Consider the following 23,906-nt stretch of genomic DNA (forward strand, 5'->3'; position numbering starts at 1 on the left):
CCTCAAGCTTGGCCCTCAGTGTTCACTCTTGCTCATCTAATGTCTTCTGCTCCCTTCCCTGCAATCAACTCCAAATGCTTCTCAATGCTATAAAACGTTACTAGCCTACTCAGAATGTGACAAACACCACATTAAAAGGGCTTTTGTTTTCTTTTCAGTGTTTGATATTTCAGGTTCTGTGACTTTATTTTTTCCCAACTTTATTAAGGTATAATTTTCAAATAAAATTATAAGGTATTTGAAGCTTACAAAGTGATGAGTTGATATATGTTGTGAAAGGATTCCTGTCATCAAATTAACACATTTTTAATTCACCTCACATATTTCTTTTTTTTTTGGTAAGGACATTTAAGTTGTACTCTCTCAGCAAATTTTAATCGTACAATAAATGTTATTAACTGTAGGTCACCATATTATACACTAGATCCCCAGACTCCACACATCCTATAACTGAGCTTACGTTTGCCACCTCTTTGCCCCTAGCAACCACTTTTCTACTCTCTGTTTCTATGAGTTCAACTTTTTTAAAAGGTATTTTAATGGACAAAGTAAGCAAACAAATTATATACTGCACATACAAGATATAAATTATCTCTGTTATCTCCTGGATTTGGAATACTACTTTTTTTGTATGACTATAAACACACCATATGGTCATATCTGCCTTGTGGTGTCCATACGATAGCCTCTAGTAAACTATAGTTTTCCACTTAGTGAGTGAAGTAAAGTCGCTCAGTCGTGTCTGACTCTTTGCGACCCCATGGACTATAGCCTACCAGGCTCCTCCGTCCATGGGATTTTCCAGGCAAGAGTACAGGAACGGGTTGCCATTTCCTTCTCTAGGGGATCTTCCCAACTCAGGGATCAAACCCAGGTGTCCCGCATTGCAGACAGACGCTTTACCATCTGAGCCACCAGGGAAGCCCCTTTGTAACTAATACCACATACCCCTTATTTAAGGACAATATTGAGTAACCTCTTAACAAAACACCTTCCAACAGAAAGGACTGCAAAACAAAAAAAGTGGAAATTCAATAACTGAATACATTCTAAATGACATGAAAATGTAACCTATTTCCTTATGCAATAAGATTCTGCCTCTCTTAAGGTAAACAAAAGATCCTGCTCAGAGACCAGTTCCTATGTTACCTGAATGCATATAATCCCTAATATAAAAGCCAGTTTCCAATCAACTGTGAAGAACACAGCCTTCTGTCCTTTTCACCCTCCATGATAGATGGAACCGTCCAACAATGAAAGAGTATGGAAATTATCCTGACCATTCACCCGCTGTTCACCTGCACCTTCTGGCATCCAGCTTGATGGCCTGTATACAGTCAGTGCACAGAAAATATGTGATCAACTAGAATGTGTATTTGTATCTATGTATTTACAAATCAACACTGTACAGGCATGAGCCTTCACACGTGTTCATATAAACATATGTAAGCAGATTAGCATGTTGGTTGTTCAGTCACTAAGTTGTGTCCAACTCTTTGTGACCTCATGGACTGCAACACGCCAGGCTCTCCTGTCCTTCACTATCTCCTGGAGGTTGTTCAAACTCAGTCAGTGACCACTGAGTCAGTGATGCTATTTAACCATCTCATCCACTGTCACCCCCTTCTTCTCCTGCCCTCAATCTTTCCCAGCATCAGGGTCTTTTCCAGTGAGTTGGCTCTTCGCATCAGATGGCCCAAGTATTCTTCAGCTTCAGCATCAGTCCTTCCAGTGAATATTCAGTGTTGATTTCCTTTAGGATGGATTGGTTTGATCTCCTTGCTGTCCAAGGGACTCTCAAGAGTCTTCTCCAGCACCACAATTAGAAAGCATCAGTTCTTTGGCGCTCAGACTTCTTTATGGTCCAACTCTCTCACCTGCACATGACTGCTGGAAAAACCATTTCCCGCATGTTGGAGAAAATGCCAAAAGGCAACCTCAAAATATAAAAGGCATTCAAATCACCTCGGGATCTTTTAAAATGCAGATTCTCATTCAGTAGGTCTCAGGTGGAGCCCAGTATTTGTATTTCTACTAAGTTCTCAGGTGACCTTGATGCTGCCGGTCCACAGACCACACGTTGATAGCAAAGTAATCCCTTCTTTACTCACTTTCGTAGACGGTCACAGGCAAAATAATTAGAGGGTCATTCTTCTCAAAGATCACGTTTGGTCACTTAGGAAAATGTATGATAATACTCTCAGGGAAATCATCTTTGTTAACAGATTCAAGTCTTCAGTAAATACTTGTTTACTGAGAGCCTATGCCGGGTGCAAGAGTTACAGCAGCTTTCTTTAGTCACTCATCAGATACAGCTTACTAAAGCACAAACATGCAACTCGCGGCTTCTCTGTATCCTCCGTGATATTTGAATAAAGAGAACATTAGAGAGTGACATCAGATGTGTATGGATGTGTGTACTGGGGAGTGGGGGTGGTTGTTAAGCAACTGTTTAGGATCCCACGTCTTCATGAGGTTCCTATCAACACCCATCTCAACAAGATTCCTTAAGCACCATCCCCAAGCCCTCGTTACTCTGCCCACATTGGCCTCTCCTGTCTTCAGAGTCACATGGAAATTACAGGACTCTGGGGTCAACTTCAGCTTGCTGGACTACAGAATTTCCCCAGCTCGTCCTGCTGGATATTATGTCAAGTGTGATGAAAAAGGCCGTAGGTGACTGGTTATACCACTTAAAAATAAGGGGAAAAAAAAATCAATCATAGGATTCCTTTCCTTTTCCATTTACCTAAGGCCTCATCACTGCCAAGACTTAAGAAGAAAGCTCATCTTGGGTCTTGGCTGTGCAGTGGCGTCTGCTGGAGGCGCAACCAGTAAGGTGAGAATCTAAGCGCAGTAAGTTCCCTACATACGAAACCTTCAAGTTGAGAGTTTTCAAAAATGCGAACATGCCCCCTTATGCCAGCTGCTGTACTGTACTGTAAGATTAAATGTTTATTTTTTGTGTTTGCTTTTCATGTGTTATTTGTATGAAAAGTATTATAAAGCTATTATTACAGTACAGTACTAGGTAGCCGATTGAGTTCATTGGGTACCTAGGCTAACTTTGCTGGACTTAGGAGAACGGGCTCTCAGGATGGAACTCATTTGCATATAGGGGACTTACTATACTGAATTATAAGTTTCTTTTTTGATAACGTAGAGTGGGATACTTGGTTCAACTACATAGTTATCATCTATTCACTACAATTCTAAAGAAATGCAAACCTCAAAGATAGATCTGAAATCACAGAAATCCATTACATCCTTAATAACGTATTTGTTCATAAACACGCAAAACTGTTGCTTATCACAGTCTTCTTTTGCCAGAGGCGTAAGCTTTAGCATATCTATAGTGCAGCATGAATTTTTCTGGGTTGTATGCTGTGGCATATACTACTCAAACAGGGATGCTGGTATCAAGGGAAGAGGCGCACATTGCAGGAAGCCAGAGGGTACAGAGACCCAGACGACAAGCCCAGGGCATTTTTCTAGTGTGCTGATTTCAATTAAGGTTTGCAGGAAGGGGAATAAGAGAAACGTTTAACAATATGACTGACAATGAATTCAAATAATTACACTAAAATAAATATGGAATAAGATACCCAAACTTCATTAAGTTTGATAAAACCATAGACTATAAGGAAAGAAATTGCCTATCTGGGGAGGGGGTTGTGGGGCGCGGGCAACAGCTCTCTCCCTGCAGGGGAACTTCTGCCAGTTCAAGAATCTAAGAATTAGTCATCTTTTTTTAAAAGTATATTTGAAAGATTCACTATTTATCAGTGCAAGGACATATTTCTCATAGGAGCTTTTGGGGAAATGAGACAGACTTCTAATTAGAACATTTGAATCCACAGCAAATCCTTTTGAGAGCTGAATGTTCAATGCTGAATGTCCTGAATTTGAGCAAATAATAGAACAATAATGTAAGAACAAATTTACTTCACAAATGCAATCACTGGACAAAATTTTGAATTGTCTAAGGAACTACTTTACAAAAAAGTTAAACAAAAAGTTGGAAATGAGAGGGAGACCACTGTACGCAGGGAGCCTAGGTACTGAAGTCCTTCCATTAATCTTACTCAGAAACTGTGTATTTACAGTCAGTTTCAAAACAATTTTCCCATTTTACACAGAGAGCTAAAATGATATAATGAGATCATCATAAATATAAAATGATATAATCCTTTCCATTATAATGACAATCCCAACCCTCATGCATCTCTGCTCAAGAGAACACAGCGCAGGCAATCTGAGAAGGAAGGGGAGTTGGGGTCCATGTCTGATTCTTAAAGACAGAGATCCAGATACTTACAAGGCATCACATGGTATATGCTTGGCCAGTACTGTCCACTGTCTCTCTTTAACCACACACGAACAGTCCTGCAACCAAAGAAATGGGTGTTTAAATCACACTATTTTTGGTCATGGGAAAGTTGATAGGAGGTCTTAAATATATATACAGTGGACCCTCAACAACACAGGTTTGAAGTGTACAGGCCTAGTTATAAGTGGATTGTTTTTCATCATATATGCACTACAGTACTACACAAGCCACGAATGGTTGACTCTGCAGATGTGGAACCACAGGTACAGAAAGCCAACTATACAGTCATGTGCAGATTTCATTTTTTAACATAATTTTATCTATTTATTGATTGATGGCTGTGCTGGGTCTTCACTGCTGGGCGGGCTTTCCTCCAGCTGCAGCGAGTGGGGGCTCCTCCTCATTGCAGTGTGCAGGCTTCTCAGTGTGGTGTCTTCTCTTGCTGCAGAACATGGGCTCTGGGCACGCTGGCTTCAGAAGTTGCGGTTCCCGGGCTCTAGGGCACATGCTCATAGCTGCTCCAAGGCATGTGGGATCGTCCCAAATCAGGATCGCACCTGTGTCTCCTGCAGTGGCAGGTGGATTCTTCACCGAGACACCACGGAAGCCCTATGTGCGGATTCTAAACCGCACGGAGAATCACTGCCTCTAATTGTTCAAGGCTCAACTCTGTGTGTGTACATGACATAGTCATAGTGCTATAATTAAATAATATATATTACATATAAATATGTATCACGTTTGTTTATAACATATGTCTATACAACACATCAATATAGATCCTAACTATATATATATATATCACACACTATATATATGTGCACATACACACCACTTACGCTTTTCTAAAGATACTATATTCCTTAAATTTAAGGCTGCATATATTTAGAATTATATGACTGTTTTATAATTAAATATTTAAGGATAATTAAATTTTATCCTCATATGTATTTATATACCCACATGTGACAGTGTTCAAAAATTATCCTTGTAGCTGTTTTGCTCTTGGAGTATACGGCCTTTGCCCTAGTCTGCTGGAAGCATTCATCTCCCTGGGCAGTAATTGGGATTTACTAGGGAAGAACACAGGAAGAGATAATGAAGCAATACGCAACATCTGACACACAAAGAAGGCTTACCAGTAAATTCAGTCTTACAAGCTAGGCCATTGTCTCAAAAGAGGGTTTTTCCAAACACGGTCAGACAAGGATAAAACTCTTGAGACTCAGATTACTGAGCTAGAGGACTGATTGTGGAACCCACCAGGGAACCAGGTAATCCTGCAACAAGGTGGGGGATGAGGGTCCACGCCAGATGAACACGTGGTAGACGCCCAGGACAGAGGATGAGATGGTTGGATGGCATCATCAACTCAATGGACATGAGTTTGAGCAAACTCCAAGAGATTGTCAAGGACCGGGAAGCCTGGCATGCTGCAATCTATGGGCTCACAAAGAGTAGGACACGACTGAGTGACTGAACAAGAAGACATCCAGGAGAGCTTGGAGAGGAGGAGTCAAAGAGAAAATGATGCTGTCAGGGGATACTGCCAGGTTCTTATCAACCAGAAAGGCCCTACCACAGGTTACACCAGCACCCACCCACAAGGCCAACACAACTAGGAGGTAAAGGGACACTGCCCCAGAGACCAGAGGAAGTAGCCAACATCAAACCAAGGGAAATGAACAGTGCCCGTGGCTGCCAGGAGAGCATATACACCACAACTCTCACCCCATACCCTTGCACCATCCCAGGGTAAAAGGCGGACACTGAGCATTTTCATCTCAGAGAGAACCGGACAATATCTAAATAGACTATTTAAGTCATTACCTTAGACTAAGCTTTAAACTGTATTGGATTTCTTCACCAGTTAATCAGTGGGTCACCCAACAGGAGGAAAAGACTTAACTACAGACACAACAAGGACGTGCCATTTTCTCTGTGTAGCCACAAGAGTCGATGTAGCGATATACCAGGACATGACTAGCTATACTTGTAGAATTCCATCTTTTCGGTCAACCAGCCAATCTGTGAGATGGACAGGTGTAATGGAAAATAATTCCTAATAAATAATTCAATACATACATTATTTATACACTTAATCAGCCTTCACTTAAATTCTTTTCATAATTACACCAATACATTTTAATATGGAGACTATTATCTCAACAAGAATAAATAAAACAGTGCCATCATGGAAAACAGTAGAACAGGAAGTTCCAAGAATCAGTCCCTGTACCAAATCAGTTATGGAGCTGGGAAGAACTGTCAGAATCACTGTTTCAGAATTATGAAGTCTAGTTAGACACTTGCAGCATCCATGGGAATGCCTGATGAAGAAGCAGGCTTGTTGCAGTAAATGCCACATCTTACTTGCAGCTGCCATCATGCATGCCCCATTCATATAGCAGGTAGCTGTGGGGACTGCGGCTCGTGTTCACAGAGTGGCTTGCAGGTACCAGGGTGTTGGAACCCAGTCCTTCAAATCTGGGGGATGTGTGTTTTAATTTTCCAAGTGGTTCACTGAGGGAGTAGAGAAGAAACTGGCCTTTCTCTCAGATCTCTAGGTCTGAAGGGCTTTCCAGGGCAGTGTTTGCCAAAAGAATTTAAAGGGAAGGAAGACCTTTTTCTCCTTCATGAAATCACTGGTTGACCTCAGAGATAGAAGAACAGAAATTTCAATGATCACATGCAACAAGAAATACAGTCTTTGCAGAAAGAGCTTGGAAAAGTCACTGAACAGATAACTGCACCATTCAACAAGTAACAACAGCAATCTCTAGAAAGGAGGGGGATTGTGACTTTCCGTTACCACATTATAATTATTTAAAGCATTCCGTTTCTAGACCTGTGTTTGCCAAGGCGGAGGGGAAGTGAGGGAGGGGCAGACTGGGAGTTTGGGGTTAGCAGATGCAAACCATTATGCATAGAACGCAGTTACGCGGGTTATGAGCCCATGGCCATCGAGCAGGTAACATCTTCCATTTGGTGGGAGTTTTCACATCTATTAAAAAAAACTCACGATGTATGTACCAGATATTATCATCGAAGTATTTCAGAGAGGAACAGGGCAGGGTTCTGTCCTGGGAAGGCCCCATAGAGTCCTGCTCAATCACAATTGACTTCCTCATTAGAAAATAAGCATGAGGGAGTTCCCTGGCTGTCCAGTGGTTATGTTGCAGAGAAGAACCAACTGGAAGACCAACTGGAACCAAAGAACCAATTGGAGCTATTTCTTTCACTTGCTTTTCATTGCTGTTGTTATTATAGGCAAGAGCCTGCCTCAGACGACCCTGCCCCTCTGCCTAAGTGTTTAACTAAAGTGCCTTTGATCAGCTCACAGGGAGATAATCTGACCCTGTCCACCTATGAAAAGAGGAGATTAACACACCTCTTACAAACGCTGGCCATTCTGAGATGATTTGAAAAACCAATGGCCCTTTTTACTTTACTTCCTTACTGACTCTCCCTCTCTATTCCACCTCTTGACGTTGGTTCCTCACCACTTCTCTCTCGGTTCTGTAAAAGAATCTGGCATCCAGATTCCCAACAAGCTAGTTATCCTGAGACATTTCTTGGTTGTTCAGTCACTCAGTCGTGGCTGACTCTGCGATCCCATGGACTGCAGCACACCAGGCTTCCCCGTCCTTCACTATCTCCCAGAGTTTACTCAAACTCATGTCCATTGAGTCGGTGACGCCATCCAACCATCTCGTCCTCTGTCGTCCCCTTCTCCTGCTCTCAACCTATCCCAGCATCAGGGTCTTTTCCAATGAGTCAGCTCTTTGCATCAGGTGGCCAAAGGATTGGAGCTTCAGCTTCAGCATCAGTCCTTTCAGGGAATCAGTTTAGTTCAGTCGCTCAGTCATGCAAGTCGAGACTCTTTGCGACCTCTAGCTTTGACCTTTGACCTCTGTTGGCAAAGTATGTCTCTGCTTTTTAATATGCTGTCTAGGTTGGTCATAGCTTTTCTTCCAAGGAGTAAGCGTCTTTTAATTTCATGGCTGCAGTCACCATCTGCAGATTTTGGAGCCCCCCAAAATAAAGTCTCTCACTGTTTCCCTATCTATTTGCCATGAAGTGATGGGACCAGATGGTATGATCTTAGTTTTCTGAATGTTGAGTTTTAAGTCAACTTTTTCACTCTCCTCTTTCACTTTCATCAAGAGGCTCTTTAGTTGCTCTTCTAGTTAATTTTCAGAGCTAATTTCCTTTAGGATTGACTGGTTAGATCTTGTTGCCCAAGGGAATCTCAAGAGGTGGGTATGATTATTAATGAAACAGGAGGGAAGGGGGTAGGTCATAACCTTTAACAGAATGACATACCCTGAGGACATGACAGAAACTGATTAGATTTGGGGAAGAGGTGACTTCCACTAGACCTAGGTCCTCAGTATAGCATGCTTGTTGTAACACATCAGCCCGCTGAATGACACGCCCATAAGCATCATGACAGTTTCGAGGCCAATCATCAAAACCCAAAAAGTAAGCAGTGGCCCAATTCCTGGAAATCTTCACCCCTTCCCCAAAATAGTTGGAATAACCCTCCCATTCATTAGTTGATGAAATCACTCAGACCATAAAAGCTAACCACACCACATTTCGAGGCCACTCTTGCCTTCTGAGGTGGCCCAACTCTGTCCATAGAGTGTGTTTCTCTCTACATTAAATCTACTTCTTACCTATCGCTTCGTCTCCCACTGAATTCTTTCTGCAATGAGACATCAAGGACCTGAGCTTCATTATCTCCTTAAACCAGGTAAGCGATCTCAGTTGGAAGACTGTGGGTTTTGGCCAGGTTCAAGTCTCAATCTGAGATAAACGCTTTCACAAATGTCATGGGCTGCACAGAGCCCGAGGGTGAACCAGGCATCCACCTTCAGACACCACTACGCTGTGCAGAGCTGCTCCCTAACAAACGGCGGGCGGCAGGGGAGAGGACGGCAGGAAAACAAGGCAAGTTTCACTTCAATATACTGAGTTTAAAGTTACTACAGATCATCTGAGTTTCGATTACACATGGAGCAGCTTCTTACATGTGGGTTACAGATAAAGGCACTGAGAAATGGGAATGGTGGTGGTGCTAGGTGCTAAGTCGCTTCAGTTGCATCTGACTCTTTGCGATCCTATGAACTGTAGTCCTCCAGGTTCCTCTGCCCGTGGGATTCTCCAACCAAGAATACTGGAGTGGGTTGCCATTTCCTCCTCCAGGGGATCTTCCCAACTCAGGGATCAACCCCATGTCTCTTACGCCTCCTGCATTGGCAGGCAGGTTCTTTACCGACAGTGCCACCTGGGAAGCCTGAGAAATGGAATCAGTTCAGTTCAGTTGCTCAGTCATGTCATGGAACTCTTTGCGACCCCATGGATTGCAGGACTCCAGGCCTCCCTGTCCATCACCAACTCCCAAAGTTTACTCAAACTTATGTCCATTGAGTCGGTGATGCCATCCAACCATCTCATCCTCTGTCATCCCCTTCTTTTCTTACCATCAATCTTTCCCAACATCAGGGCCTTTTCAAATGAGTCAGTTCTTCACATCAGGTGGCCAAAGTATTGGAGCTTCAGCTTCAGCACCAGTCCTTCCAATGAATATTCAGGACTGATTTCCTTTAGGATGGACTGATTGGACTGATTTCCTTTAGGATGGACTGATTGGAGCTCCTCGCAGTCCAGGGGACTTTCAAGTGTCTTCTCCAACACCACAGTTCAAAAGCATCAATTCTTCGGCACTCAGCTTTCTTTATAGTCCAACTCTCACATCCATACATGACTACTGGAAAAACCATAGCTTTGATTAGTCGGACCTTTGTTGGCAAAGTAATGTCTCTGCTTTTTAATATGCTATCTAGGTTGGTCATAACTTTTCTTTCAAGGAGCAAGCGTCTTTTTATTTCATGGCTGCAATCGCCAACTGCAGTGATTTTGGAGCCCAGAAAAATAAAGTCTGACACTGTTTCCACTGTTGCCACATCTATTTGCCATGAAGTGATGAGACCGGATGCCATGATCTTAGTTTTCTGAATGTTGAGATTTAAGCCAACTTTTTCACTCTCCTCTTTCACTTTCATCAAGAGGCTCTTTAGTTCCTCTTCATTTTCTGCCATAAGGGTGGTATCATCTGCATACTGAGGTTATTGATATTTCTCCCGGCAATCTTGATTCCAGCTTGTGCTTCATCCAGGCCGGCATTTCGCATGATGTACTCTGCATAGAAGTTAAACTGGCAAGGTGACAATATACAGCCTTGACGTACTCCTTTCCCTATTTGGAACCAGTCTGTTGTTCCATGTCCAGTTCTAACTGTTGCTGTCTGACCTGCATACAGATTTCTCAAGAGGCAGGTCAGGTGGTCTGGTATTCCCATCTCTTTCAGAATTTTCCACAGTTTGTTGTGATCCACACAGTCAAAGGCTTTGGCATAGTCAATAACTTCCTGCTAAATCAGTAAACAAGGATGCCACAGCCATTAGCAATTGCTGCCACCACTGACGGTGAGCTGGTTGAGCCCTGAGGGAACTCAGGAAGGAAAAAATACCTGCCATCTATCAGACATCAGACTGTAGCCATTCCCCACGGTGAGCCCTGAGGAAGCTCAGGATGTGAAGACACAGGATACTGACTCCCGATAGCCAAGATGCCTATCAAAGGAATGATTTCAGTGAGCCCCGACTCTGCATGTTCCCATATGTAGAAAAGTGCTAAATTTGTTAACCTGGGATATATGGTTTTCTTTCATTAACAATCATCATCTGATGTTCAGACTATCTGCCTTATTGTAAAATTTCTATGTAAGCTGGTTGCTCCCCTGCCTCCTTGGAGTTGTTCGCTCAGGGTTACTTAAAATGCTGTCTCCTGAGCTTGAAGTCCTAAACATGCCCACCAAATAAAACATAACTCTCAACTTTTAGGTTATGAATATTTAAGTCCACAGCAGCATCTACACTATGTGCACAAAGGTTGTTACACTAGTCTAATGTTAGCTGAACCAGTGGTCTTTCAGAAGCATAAATTATTTTTAAAATATATAAACACACACACATTTTTGTTTTTAAAGTAACAGTGTTCCTAAAAATCTTGGTTAAAAAAAGGTACACATCGAATCAACACAATTAGCACAGACTTGGTTAAAGATTTTTTAAAATAGCTGTACAAGTCAAAAAGGTGGCAGGATAATATTAGCTTTAATTTGAATAACAGTAACAAACATTTCTACAGAAATAACAGCCCCTCAAACACTTTGCATATACATTTAATCATTGCAAAGCCCTATGAAACAGAAACCATCCTTTAGAGACAAAAGTATAAGCCCAACACAGCTTAAGTGATTTACCCATAACTAGTGAGCGGATGCAGTTATTCTAAACTCTGTGTTGTCTTCACTAAATATAACATGTTAGCTTCCTTACCTGAACATGTATCTGATAACTGACAAATTTTACAATCTAAAAATAAAATGCGATAAAAACACCTGTTCTCTTATATTCAGAGTTGTAACAGCAGTTTAAAAAAGGAAAAAAGATACTGCATCCCAGAGGTCAAAAGCACAATTTGGAAGGCTCAGAATTTCTTAGATAAATGTAAATTCCACTATACAAAGCCTGTAAGTCAAGTGCTCATTTTTTCACAAATTATATTTTAAAAGCAACACAAAAAGCTTTTTTCTTTGAAAAAAAAATTTAAGAAATAACAGCTGTTGATTAAGAGTCAGAGTTAAACCAGTAGAGGTCAGTGTCCTGGAGAAGAAAAACGCATGACCTGCTGAAATGCAGAGAAACTGCGTTTGTCGCCCACTCAAAGTCTTGGGGTGAAGAAGAAAACCAACACGGCACGGCCCAGGCCACTTTGCCACGTCCTGTTTTCTTCTCCCCTAGCCTCTTCTCCCCCAAGTTCTCAGCAGTAGGCAGAAACACACTGGGGACAAGCAGTGCTCATCTCAAAACTAGCAAGATAAGGCCCCCCCAGTGGGGCTCAGTCAGTTGAACAGCTGGGCTATTTTGAAAATACCCTGGACACAGCTGACCACATTTCAACAAGTAAAAATTACTTTAAAATATGGTCCTGAAATATTATTCCTTAGACCTAAAAAAAATTTTTTTGAAGGTTAAAATAGATGTTAGATAAATGTGCATTTATCAAAAACTCCCCTATCATCAGAGCTGGTTGGCTCCATGACTGAGCTCTAAATACAGTCAGAAGAAACTACATTTTATCTTACTTAGCATCTGCCCCAGGGCCAAGCAAGCCCCATGTGAGGTTCCCAACTGGTGCTCATCATTTGACATACAAGAAAGACTGGTCAAAAATTCCTCCCTCTGGTCACCTGTCCTAGTCAGGAAGTCTCTATTTATACCTGCACAGATTCATGCAGAAGGGCAGCAACTGAGTTAGGCTGACACTGGAAAATCTGTACACTGCTGAGATGATGGGAAGGGACTAGAAATCCTTTCCTTCTCAGCACCAGCATCCACTGATACTCCAAAGAAATAAGAAAGGGAATGGTATTCCCAGGCTGCCTCCCATCCCCGCCCCCAACAAGTTATTCCAAAGAACTGAATCCAGCGCCTGTCTGAGCTACAACCTCAGCCAGGACAGGTGTGTGCTCCTCACAGCCAGCCCCAGCTCAGCAGCCATTATGATCACACAGAGGGGTACAATAGGGTGTGTGTGTGTTGGGGGGGGGGTGCTTCCTTTATGAGATTTTTGCAGGTTTCTGTTTGACTTTCTTGTTTTGACCAGTGCTAATACTCAGATGCTGCCAGTGGAGTTGAGTTGGACACGGTTGCTGAATTGTGTATCTGCCCACGTGTCTGTGTGTGTGCACGTTTATACAGAGATATACAGCCAGGCACCACACCAGGTCCACCCTTCCACATCCTATCCAGGAATATACCCTCTGTTCTACATTCTAGCCATCTTTAAGTCCACTTATCCTGGCGGGGACAATGAACTACCGGGTTGGGAACAACTTGCGTTTTCTAAAACTATTAAAATCTTCGAAGTTAGGAATTCTGCCCCACTGCCCCACAAGCGCACTTACACATTCAATCAACGACCTCTTCTTTTTTTTTTTTTTTTAGTTTTGGTGCTGCTGAGTCTTCATTGTCGTGGGTGGGCTTTCTCTAATTGTGGCAATCGGGGGCTTCGCTTGTTGCAAACAACAGGCTCTAGGAGCGTGGGCTTAGTTGCTTCGCAGCATGTGGGATCTTCCTAGACCAGAGATGGAACCCGAGTCCCCTGCATTGGCAGGAGGAATTTTAACCACTGGACCACCAGGGAAGTCCAATCACTGACTTTTTGATCATTAATTCATTCAACAATCATTTTATTAAAAACCTGTACGGATGTGAGAGTTAGTCCAAAAACAAGGCTAAGTGCTAAAGAATTGATACTTTCAAACTATGGTGCTGGAGAGAAGACTCTTGAGAGGCCCTTGGACAGCAAGGAGATCAAACTAGTCAATCCTAAAGGAAATAAACCCTGAATAATTCACTGGAAGGACTGTTGCTAAAGCTGGTGTTTCAGTGCTTTAGCCACCTGATACGAAGGGCCGCCTCATTGGAAAAGACCCTGATGCTGGGAAAGACTGAAGGCAAAAGGAGAAGGCAGTGGCAGAGGGTGAGACGGACCTGAATTTGAGCAAACTCCAGGGGATAGTCGGGGACAGAGGAATGTGGCGTGCTATATAGTCCATGCGGTCGCAAAGAGTCAGACACGACTTAGCTACTGAACAACAACAACAAAAGGGACTAGCACATGAAATGCACAAAAGCAAATGCCAGCTGTGCACTAAGATTCACGGGAGGGAGAAGCCCGTGCACTGTTCCAGGAGCATCGCGAGCATCTTACTCTGACGACAGAGCTGGGTCAGGGGACGGTGGGTAAAGCTTCCGAGGGCTCTGCCACCCTGAAGAGTCTGGATTCTTACTTTGAGGATGCTGGGAAGCTGATGGAGGGTGAGCAGCCGGCCACCAACTCCGAATATTTTTGTTTGTTCAGGAGAAGACTGGAGAAGCCTGGTTACCCTAAAGTAACCACACTGGAGGATGTGGTCAGAACAACAAGCAAAAAAGGAGGAGGCCTTGGACGAGAGAGGAGGTCAGAAACACTGGGTGGGGAAGATCCCCTGGAGAAGGGCATGGCAACTCACGCCAGTGTTCTTGCCTGGGAAATGCCATGGACAGAGGAGCCTGGCGGGCTCTAGTTCATGGGGTTGCACAGACACACACTGAGCGCACCCACCACGCCAGGAAACGCTGTACAAGCACCTGGCCCCGGGGGCTGTCCTTCGGGGCTGGCCCCGGAGGTGGGGTGCTGTGGGAATGGTGGTGCCATTCTTCAGTAAGTGATTCCTGTGGGGGGCAATGCTGACTTCATCTTGAACTTGCTGAACCTGCAGACTGAATTAGTGAACGACCTACTACTGCCTGCCTGCAGTCCAGTGTGAGACCTGAGCTGAAAAATTAAGATCTGGGAGTCACTACACACAAGCAGTAGGTAAGTCATCAGTGAAGAAAAAGGAGAGGGCTAAAGACAAAGCCATGAGTAACACCAAAAGGTAAGCGATGCAGAACCAAAAAAGATCCCTGAAGACCTCAATGAGGGCTGCCAGGGAGGTAGGAGGAAAGCCCTTTACTTCTCAGAACCCGCACGTGTCCTAATTTTTTGGTCCAGAAAATAAGGTCACTATAAACATACCTAAGACTGAACCAAATTCACAGTGCCCACAATAAAAAGCCATCTATATAGGTCACTTTTTTGAAGGAAGAGGGAAGATTGGAGGTGGTGACAACCAGGAGACCACAGGTTGCTAAGCTACTGGGTAAAATAAGACGGGGCGTCTACCCATGTCGAAATCCAGGCTTTTAAGAATGTGCCCTAGAATGATGCAACCTTCATTAGTTACCATAGCGATGAGCTTCATTTCCCTGGGGGACAATTGTTATTTTTGCCACCACTCGGGGTGGAGGTGCAGGGAGTGAATCCTACTGTGTTTTGAAGACCCTGAATTTTCAGGGATTACTTTTCTACTAGATCACATATTACAACCTCCTTACTAACAAAGGCAATCCCTATCAATCTGCAAACTAAGAGAACTTTGAGCAGTGGGATGTGAGTCAATGTCTTTTTGTAGTTTTCACAGTGACTTGCTTCAAGGGGAAAAAAAAAGCGCCTCTAATGCAGAGAGAATGTCGTGGAGATTCTTGGAAAACAGAGCCGAAAGATTTTTTTTTTCCTATGATTATTCGTAGTAAGAACTGACTATGACATTCTCGTTATATGCATTCAGATCACACGGAGTAAAGAAACTAAATCAAATCTTCTACAAAACACTGTGTATTTCTGTATGGAGGGTTTTTCCCAGGATAGACAGAGGCTGCTGTGTGGACTGAATGAAGGCGGCTGGGGGATTTCAGAGTCAGGGGCTCAAGCTGGGAGCTCTCCAGATTCTAGACCACAGTGCCAGGCAGCTCAGTTCCAAGTATTAACCAGCTCACTACATCAGACCTAAACAACTCTGCTGAACCACGGACACTTGGACTTCTTTTCCCACGGCGGTAGGAGCCTAGCAATCAGCAGCTGGTGAAGAGATGTGGCTGTTTTATAGTTCAACACCTTGAGCTTTGAAAGGCACTCCTGCTTTAAAAACAAAAACAGTCATTCCAATCATTTACAGCCTCGTGTTTCATCAAGGGGTGCTAACCGCAGCCATTCCCCCCAGGGCATTTTAACCAGCTGGATAATTTCTCTTCAACCAAAGGTCACCAAAGCCTTTACATTTAGAGTTTTAAGAGTCACGACCAAATGGCAGTATCTTCATTAGTTTTTGTGTGAGTGTGTGTGACTCTTTGCCACCCCTTGAACTGTAGCCCACCAGGCTCCTCTGTCCATGGGGTTTTTCAGGCAAGAATACTGGAGAGGGTTGCCATTTCCTTCTCCAGGGGATCTTTCCCACCCAGGGATCAAACCCATATCTCCTAGATCTCCTGTCATTGTTTTTTAAAAATCTATAAAATGAAATCTCCAAATGAGATTAAACAAACCCAGATGTCAGAGGAGAGATTACAAACACACATGAAACTCAGGTAATTGTTATCTTTATCAATCAGTAGTAAGAGTCTTGAGAGAAACAAGCCCCTAATTCTGAGTCCTTTCATTACTGATAAACCCTATTCTGTGCCTGCAAATAGTTTACTTGCAGTGGAGACTTGTTTTGCATATTTTGTTTTCTTGGTAATTTAACTCAGTGGCTAATGTTTAAGCACAGACTTCCTGCCCTGGCACAGTTGTGGGTTTTACCATTCTCAAAACTCCTTCCCCATAACAACTGTTACCTGGCTATCTGCTCTCCCATGTGAGCGTAACTCCCCTACAAGCCTCTGGGACTCCTGGGCAAAATTAAGCTTCAGGATCACACCGTATCTTGCCAATGTAAGGACAGTTACATTAGCCATCAATGCCAGTGAGCAATGCTGGTCCTTTGCCCCACTGGACAAGTAATTTCTTAAAGACTTCAAAATGTTTATCTTTAATTCAATATTTTTATCTTTGATTTTCTTAATACCTACAGTACTTTAATTTTGAATACATACAGTACTTAGCATAAGAGAGATGCTTGGAAAAGGTCATAAAGATACATTAAAGAAAAAAAGAAAAGAGAAAAAAATGAACACATTCCCAGTGCGATGGTGAAGAACAGCCCTCAGGGAAGCACCAGGAATGCCCCAGAGCTCAGAGGCTGGACAGCTTCTGGATGTTAGTTAGCATCAGAGACCCCATCCGCTCCTAAGTCACAGCCCCTCACAGGACAGAGAGTCATGAGGACAAGCCTTGAGCAGCTGGTTTGAGCAAGTCAACAGTACAACAGTGTTCGTCAATATCACTCATCAGGAGGCATGTGATGGAATCACTAGAGGAACAACATGGAATTAGATACAGTTCTTGACTGTGCACGCAGTGGGAAGGCGTGGTCTTGGTCATCCCACTCACCACTCTCTTCCTGCAGCCAACACGTGACAATCGCTCAAGAGGGACTTGGTGACTGAAAGAGCAGTGACTCACACAGGATGCCCCTGGCTGCCGCCCTTCTCAATCTGTACAAAGATGAACTGCTCCCTTTCAAGGCAGTGAAATGGCCAAGAATTTTACACCTGAAAGTCACCGCAGAGGGACTTCCCTGGTGGTCCAGAGGCTAAGAGTCCCAGTGCAGGGGGCCTGGGTTCGATCCCACATGCTGCAACTGAAGACCCTGCGTGCCACAGTGAAGATAGAGACTCCCCGTGCAGCCCAATAAATAAGAATAATTTTAAATTTTCACAAACAAACAAAACACATCAGAGCTGGGGGAGGGGAGGGTGGGGAGTTACTGCTCAACAGGTATGGAATTTCCATTTGGAAAAGGGATAGTAATGATGGCCGCACAACATGTGAACACACCCAATGCCCCTGAATTGTATACTTGTGTGCTAAATAGACAAATGGTTGTCTATTAATATTTTCCACAATTAACAAAGAAAACAATTTTTTTAAGCTTTAAAAAGAGAAACACAGCAGAAAGACTCTCTCTCAGAAACTGTAGTCTTCATAGAGTGGCCGGCGTCACAGCAATTAGATCATCTGCGGACAGACTGGCTTTACTTAGAACAGGTCTGCAGAGGGCGTCTGGGCCAAGAGTGTGTAAAAGGGATATACACTTGCTCACTCCAGCAGGGTAGGGCAGAAGGGTGCCCTTCCAGGATTCAACTGAAACTCAGGGTTTGGAAGAATTAGTCTTGATAGCCTATGAAAAAAGTAACCAAGCAGAGTTTCTGAACCAAGAGTAACCAGGAGAAGTTACCTAGTTATCTAAAGTTATCTAAAGGTAGATAATGACAGGGGGTGTTTTTCAAAAGACTGCTTTGGCAGTGAGCAGCCTGGGTTAGACAGGAGAAAAATTAAAGGCTGGAAGACCAGTGACAGCCTGCTACGGGGATCTACATGTGAAAATACAGTGGTGTCAGGGGAATAAGGGCAATAAAGAGGAAGAATCAAATCCTAGATACGTGACTAAGGAGGAATCAACAAGGGAAGGACAAAGAGTCAAAGGTGACGCCAACATTTCCAGCCCAGAGAGGCATGCTGATGATGAAGGCAGATGGCGGGAGATGCCACTAGCCAGTATTTTTTCTTTCGTTTTTGGCTGTACCACAGTGGCTTGTGCAATCTTAGTTCTCCGTCCAGGAACCCAGGCCCCAAAACTCTAATAGGGGAGTTTTAAAGTTTTTAACCTTAAAAGTTCCTTTTGAATCCTGGAGATCTTAAGTTATTTCCTTTCCTAGCTGAACTGATCAGATCATGATGGTGACTGTAACTCAGCTATTCTCCTACTATTTTCCTGATACCCTAGAACTTTAGACCAAAAAGAAAAAAAAAAAAACTAAAATTCCATACTGTTTTACAGAAAAACCAGAATGAGCTTTCTGACCATCCCTATACATTTTTCAATACAATTTCTTATAATTCAGCGGTGACTGGAAATTATCCTTGAATAAGACGGACACAAGTTGAGCAGAACTTGGCTTTGGGAAGTAATTTCCACTAATGAATTAAATAGAGTACGGCAGAAAACATGAAGTCCATCCGTTTTGTCTGCCTTTCTCTAGTTCTCTTTATCCTTTACAAAACACCCTAAGATGAATGAAGCAAAAACACAATCATTCCCAGTGACTGTGTGAAGGTGCTAGGAATCTACAGGAATTAAAGAATTGATGAAAGTTACAGAGGAAGATGGTGGGAAAAAATTACATCAAAACTCTGTTGTCCTGGGGCTCCCCTGGCCATCTTGTGCTTCCAACACAGGGGAAATGGGCTTGATCCCTAGTCGGGGAACTAAGATCCCACATGGAGCGTGCTGTGATCAAATATATATATATTACATTTTAAAAATACTTAAACTTAGTGTGTGAGCCTTGTTTGGATACTGCTTTGAATAAATCAACCATAAAAATATATATATATGTATTCAATTAGGGAAATTTGAACATATTAAATGAACATGTTAAATAATATTTCTGCTGCTGCTGCTAAGTCGCTTCAGTCATGTCCGACTCTGTGCGACCCCATGGACTGCATACCAGGCTCCTCCATCCATGGGATTTGAAGAAATTATTAAACTCTGTATGATAATCGTGTTGTGGAATGTAAAACGACTTATCGTTTATGGCATTAACAGGTGAAGCAAGACATTAATCCAGAATTCGTTTAAAGTGAATTCCAGCATCCCTACCCAACAAAGGACGGAAGGTGGAGATACACAACACAAGCCTGGCAAAAGACTGATCATTTTCAACTAGACTCCAATAACACTTTTAAGAATAAATAAAATACGTGAGTTACCAAAAAAAAAAAAAAAAAGACTGAATATTGCAGCTGGGTGATGGGTACACTGTCATTTTCATGCGTTGTATATGTTTGAAACTGTCCACAATAAATTATTAACAATCTTGAGGCCTTGACTCATAACAACAACTGTATATAACTGTATGTAACAGAAAGGCATGACCTCCTCTGGGAATACAGAGAGATTATGACTAGAGAAACAGTAGTGCATATTAATTCAAGCAGTACTGAACACTTTCGTCATGCACTTGGCAATCCGTGTTGGTTTGATATCACTTGTAGTTATCAATAAATCACGTGCAAATGAAACACTTTTTATTTCTAGAGAATAGATAACAATTTGTGGATCTCTAAAATTAATGAACAGCTTTGAAAAGTTATGCCTGAATAGGTATATACGGTTGGGGCAAATTATTTAAACGTATATGCCCAGAAGACATTGGTACAATATCTCAGAATAATCCTTCTAGAAAAATTTTTCAGAATTCTTACGTTAAATATTCTCAATATATAAATCACAGTAGCATATGTCAGTGATAAAGGAGACAGTAATAGCATATGGACTGCTTTGAAGTTAGTAGAGTGGGTAAAATGTCTATTTTCTGCAGTGCTTAAGTATATTTCATTAAGTGATTAAATTCTCCTCACTACTGGAAAACACTAAATGGCACAAACGAATTCAGATTCCACATTAAATAATCTACATTATTTCAAACATCCATCTGCTATCCATTATGACAAAGAAACAAGTAGTCAGTTTCTGGATGGAATCATAAAAGCTCTTACAATCCAGGCTATTTTATAAAGTAACTAAGGCTACTCATACTTCTCACAAATTTTAAATGCATCTGACATGCTTTGTAGCAGTACAAAGGAGGGATAAAACAGGAAAATCAAAAAGACAATGATACTACATCTTTACTCTGTCAGGTCAAATAAACATACAACAGTAGCTACTGCCCTCTACAATTCTGCTTGATGTAAAGTGATGATTTAGCATGGATGGTTAAAAATTCTCATGCTCTCTTGAAAAACCAAAGTATACAGCTATCCTCTCTTCCTATAATCAACCTTTCTTCCTGTGGGCTTTTGAGATACATAATGTATACTCATGAATGTTAATAAATCCCATAAATCAAAATCACATTAACTTTCCTTTCATATTATAAACCTTTCCCATAAGCTTCTGCAGAATTTCCTTGATGTATCAAAGTATATGGTGTAAAAAGGTGTAGATGAACCTAAAACAGGAAAATTTCCTTATATGTTGGTTGAAGAAACATCTATTACCGGAAGTAATTCACTATTGCTTGGCTGCCCTTGGAAAACATGCTGGATTTAAGCCATGTCAATAGAAAAGCTTACATGGAAACTAATGAAATAAAGAGAGCAAGCCATAAAACCAGAACCTTCTATTTACCAGTCAACCCTCAGTTTTGCTTTTGTGGGAGAGAAGTCAGGCAAAATAACAGCTGAAATGAAATTCTTTTCTAAAATTTTTTTAAGAATTCATTAATTTGCAAAAAGATACTGAAATTCATAAGAATCTTGAACTAAGGCTAACATAACATACAGACCTTCCACCAAAAGCCATTATGTAAAGCAAGCATGCTATGTAAAATTAATCCCTGCAAAAATAAAAGTCTGAAAAGGTTAGCAGAACCCAGTATTTTTACTAGCCAGCATTCTCCCAAGGACTTATATCTGTAATAAAATGAATGAAATCAGCATTTTCTGACTCACACAGCTTTTCATGAATGAGTACTTAAGTGTGAAGATGGATTAACTCTCTGATCTCATTTTAATGAGTTTCTCTTTGTCTTTGAGGGACTACACTGCACAGATGCTCAATCACTCTACACTAGAGTCATTTAAATCAATCCATATAAGAGTTTGGAGAACTGAGCTGACTTGCACTTACTTAGTTATACTAAACTGGCCAAAATTTAAAGTCAGGGAATAATTTAAATTATGCAAAGTTACCTCTTCCATCCAGTCAGCTGCTAATTCCTGCCAATTTTCCTTAGTGGAACTAAAGTCTTTGAACTCTGCTGTCTACACTGCTCTTAAATCCAATACACTGCTAAACCCTGTCAATCCTACCTCCCTTAATGTAAGTAACACCCGTTGTCTCTATACTATCTATAATATCGGCTTGGTCGCACTTGCACTGATACCCTCGAGAAACTCCTCCCTGGTCTCCTCCTGTTTCCCCTTTCTCTAATCCCTTCAACTGGGCATGGAAGCCAACTTTCTAAAATGCAAACCCAATTATGTCACAACCTTCAAAGATGTGGGGATCAAGTCCGGTTCTGTGGTCTAACAGGTCTTCTAGGATCTGACCCCCATCTGTTTCACTGGCCCATCTGTCCAATACCTTACCAAACTGTTCTTAGTCCTCTAACTCACTAACCTGAAAGGGTGGTGAATTAAATACAGGCTTACCAGGTTTCTATTTTGCCAAGAAAAAAACATTTCAAACAAAAGCAAAATCTACATTTTGCGAGTGCTTTCATTTTACAAAAAGAGCATGATCTTAGAATTCTAAAATCTGAGTAAATTTAATTTTAGACACAAAAAGCACATTATATAGTCCTTAAAAAAAAAAACTTTCACTGCACTCTGGTGCAATGAAACTGACCTCATTCATCAGATCTTCATGCCCCTGAGGGTGCTGACCCTCTGCTGAAGCACGTCTTTCTCCCCCAACCCCCTCCACCTGTACATAGTACTCATCTTTATATTGCACTTTATAAGGCAATCCTTTTCAAATTTTAATGTGCATAAAAATAACCTGGCAGTTTTGTAAAATGCAGATTCTGGTCACAAAGATTTTGTGCTAGAAGAGTTACAGCTTTAAGTTTTACATTGAAGTATATAATCCACTTTGTGTTCATTTTTGTATGTGTATGAGGCATGGAAAGTTTCTCTTTTTAGTATGCGGGTATCAACTGTTCCAGCACCTTTTCCTGAAAAAAGAATCCTTCCTCCACCAAACTGCCTTTGCTCCTTTGTTAAAAATCAATTAGCTCAATTAGCCATGTATGTGTGTGGGTCTCTTTCTGGACTCTATCCTGTTTGTTCCATTGATCTATTTGTCTAGACCAAGTTACCTCACGTGATCTTAAAGGCTCATGATCCAAAAACAAAAGTATTCCGCGCAAAGAAAGGTCCTGGAATGTTCCAAACCTCCCTGATGTTTACCTGTGTTTTCTTTCTCCTCCTGCTCTATCCATCAAAGCCTTAAGTAAGTATACTTAGTGAGTCCTTTCAATTAACTGACCCTGCAATGATATTTCTGTCTGTAATTAAGAAGACAGAACACAAAGCCGAAGAACTGGCTGTATTCCATCCTGCCTAAATGGGTCAAGGTCAGTTAGCTCTTCGCCCCTCTCTTCTGGGAATGTCACTTCCCAAGTTTTACTGCTTATGCCCTACAGGTCTGTTTTGATAATAACCAGTTGATGATGGCCAGATGTTATCTCAGATAACAAAGGATAATCATAAAAGAAGGAATTTTTCGGTCTAAAGCATGCTTATAGTCAGAGTATGTGAGTGTAAATGTGCATGCATGAAGGTGAACGTGAAGACAGCTGAAGCTAACCGACTCATGGACCTGAACATGAGCAAAACCCAGCAAAAGCCAAACTCTTTCAAGAAATATCAACAGCTACCCAACAGACAATTGTCAGGCTCCTTGATAGAAACAAAGGTGGGCATCCAGCACTTTGCAGAAAAGAAGGAGAAACTTCTGGTGAGAATCCTTTCCATTAAGCATTAAAGCCAGATTAAAATGTATAGGGGAACTTTCAGAGTCTGAGAAGAGAGTTCCACTCTGGCACTGCCCAGATATGGGGACGCTAGCAGAGAAATGGAGAGCAGTGGTATGGTTACGGTAAAGCTTCTGTCTCTCTCTCCAGAAGTTTAAAGTATGAAAGTCAAAGTGAAAAAAAAAAAAAAAGTAAGTCAAAGTGAGTGTTAGTCGCTCAGTCATGTCCAACTCTTTCCCACCCCACGGAGTGCAGACCACCAGACTCCTCTGTTCATGGGATTCTCCAGGCAAGAACATTGGAGTGGGTTGCCATGCCTTCCTCCAGGGCATCTTTCCAAACCAGGAATCAAACCAGGGTCTCCTGCCCTGCAGGCAGATTCTTCACCATCTGAGACAGTTAGCTAAAAGTAGTAGAAGGGATAATAA

At 42.0% G+C, this 23,906-nt stretch overlaps 1 protein-coding gene across 1 annotated transcript in view; it reads right to left on the bottom strand.

Moving 5' to 3' along the window:
- Positions 1–23,906, bottom strand: part of WDFY2 (WD repeat and FYVE domain containing 2) — a 178,140-nt gene that overhangs the window by 102,447 nt on the left and 51,787 nt on the right. The window contains exon 2 of the mRNA XM_018056705.1: positions 4,319–4,386. Coding sequence (XP_017912194.1) covers positions 4,319–4,386 — 68 coding nt within the window. The remainder of the gene's footprint in view (positions 1–4,318; positions 4,387–23,906) is intronic.

Source organism: Capra hircus, chromosome 12 (genome assembly GCF_001704415.2).
Source record: "Capra hircus breed San Clemente chromosome 12, ASM170441v1, whole genome shotgun sequence".
Lineage (NCBI taxonomy): Eukaryota > Metazoa > Chordata > Mammalia > Artiodactyla > Bovidae > Capra > Capra hircus.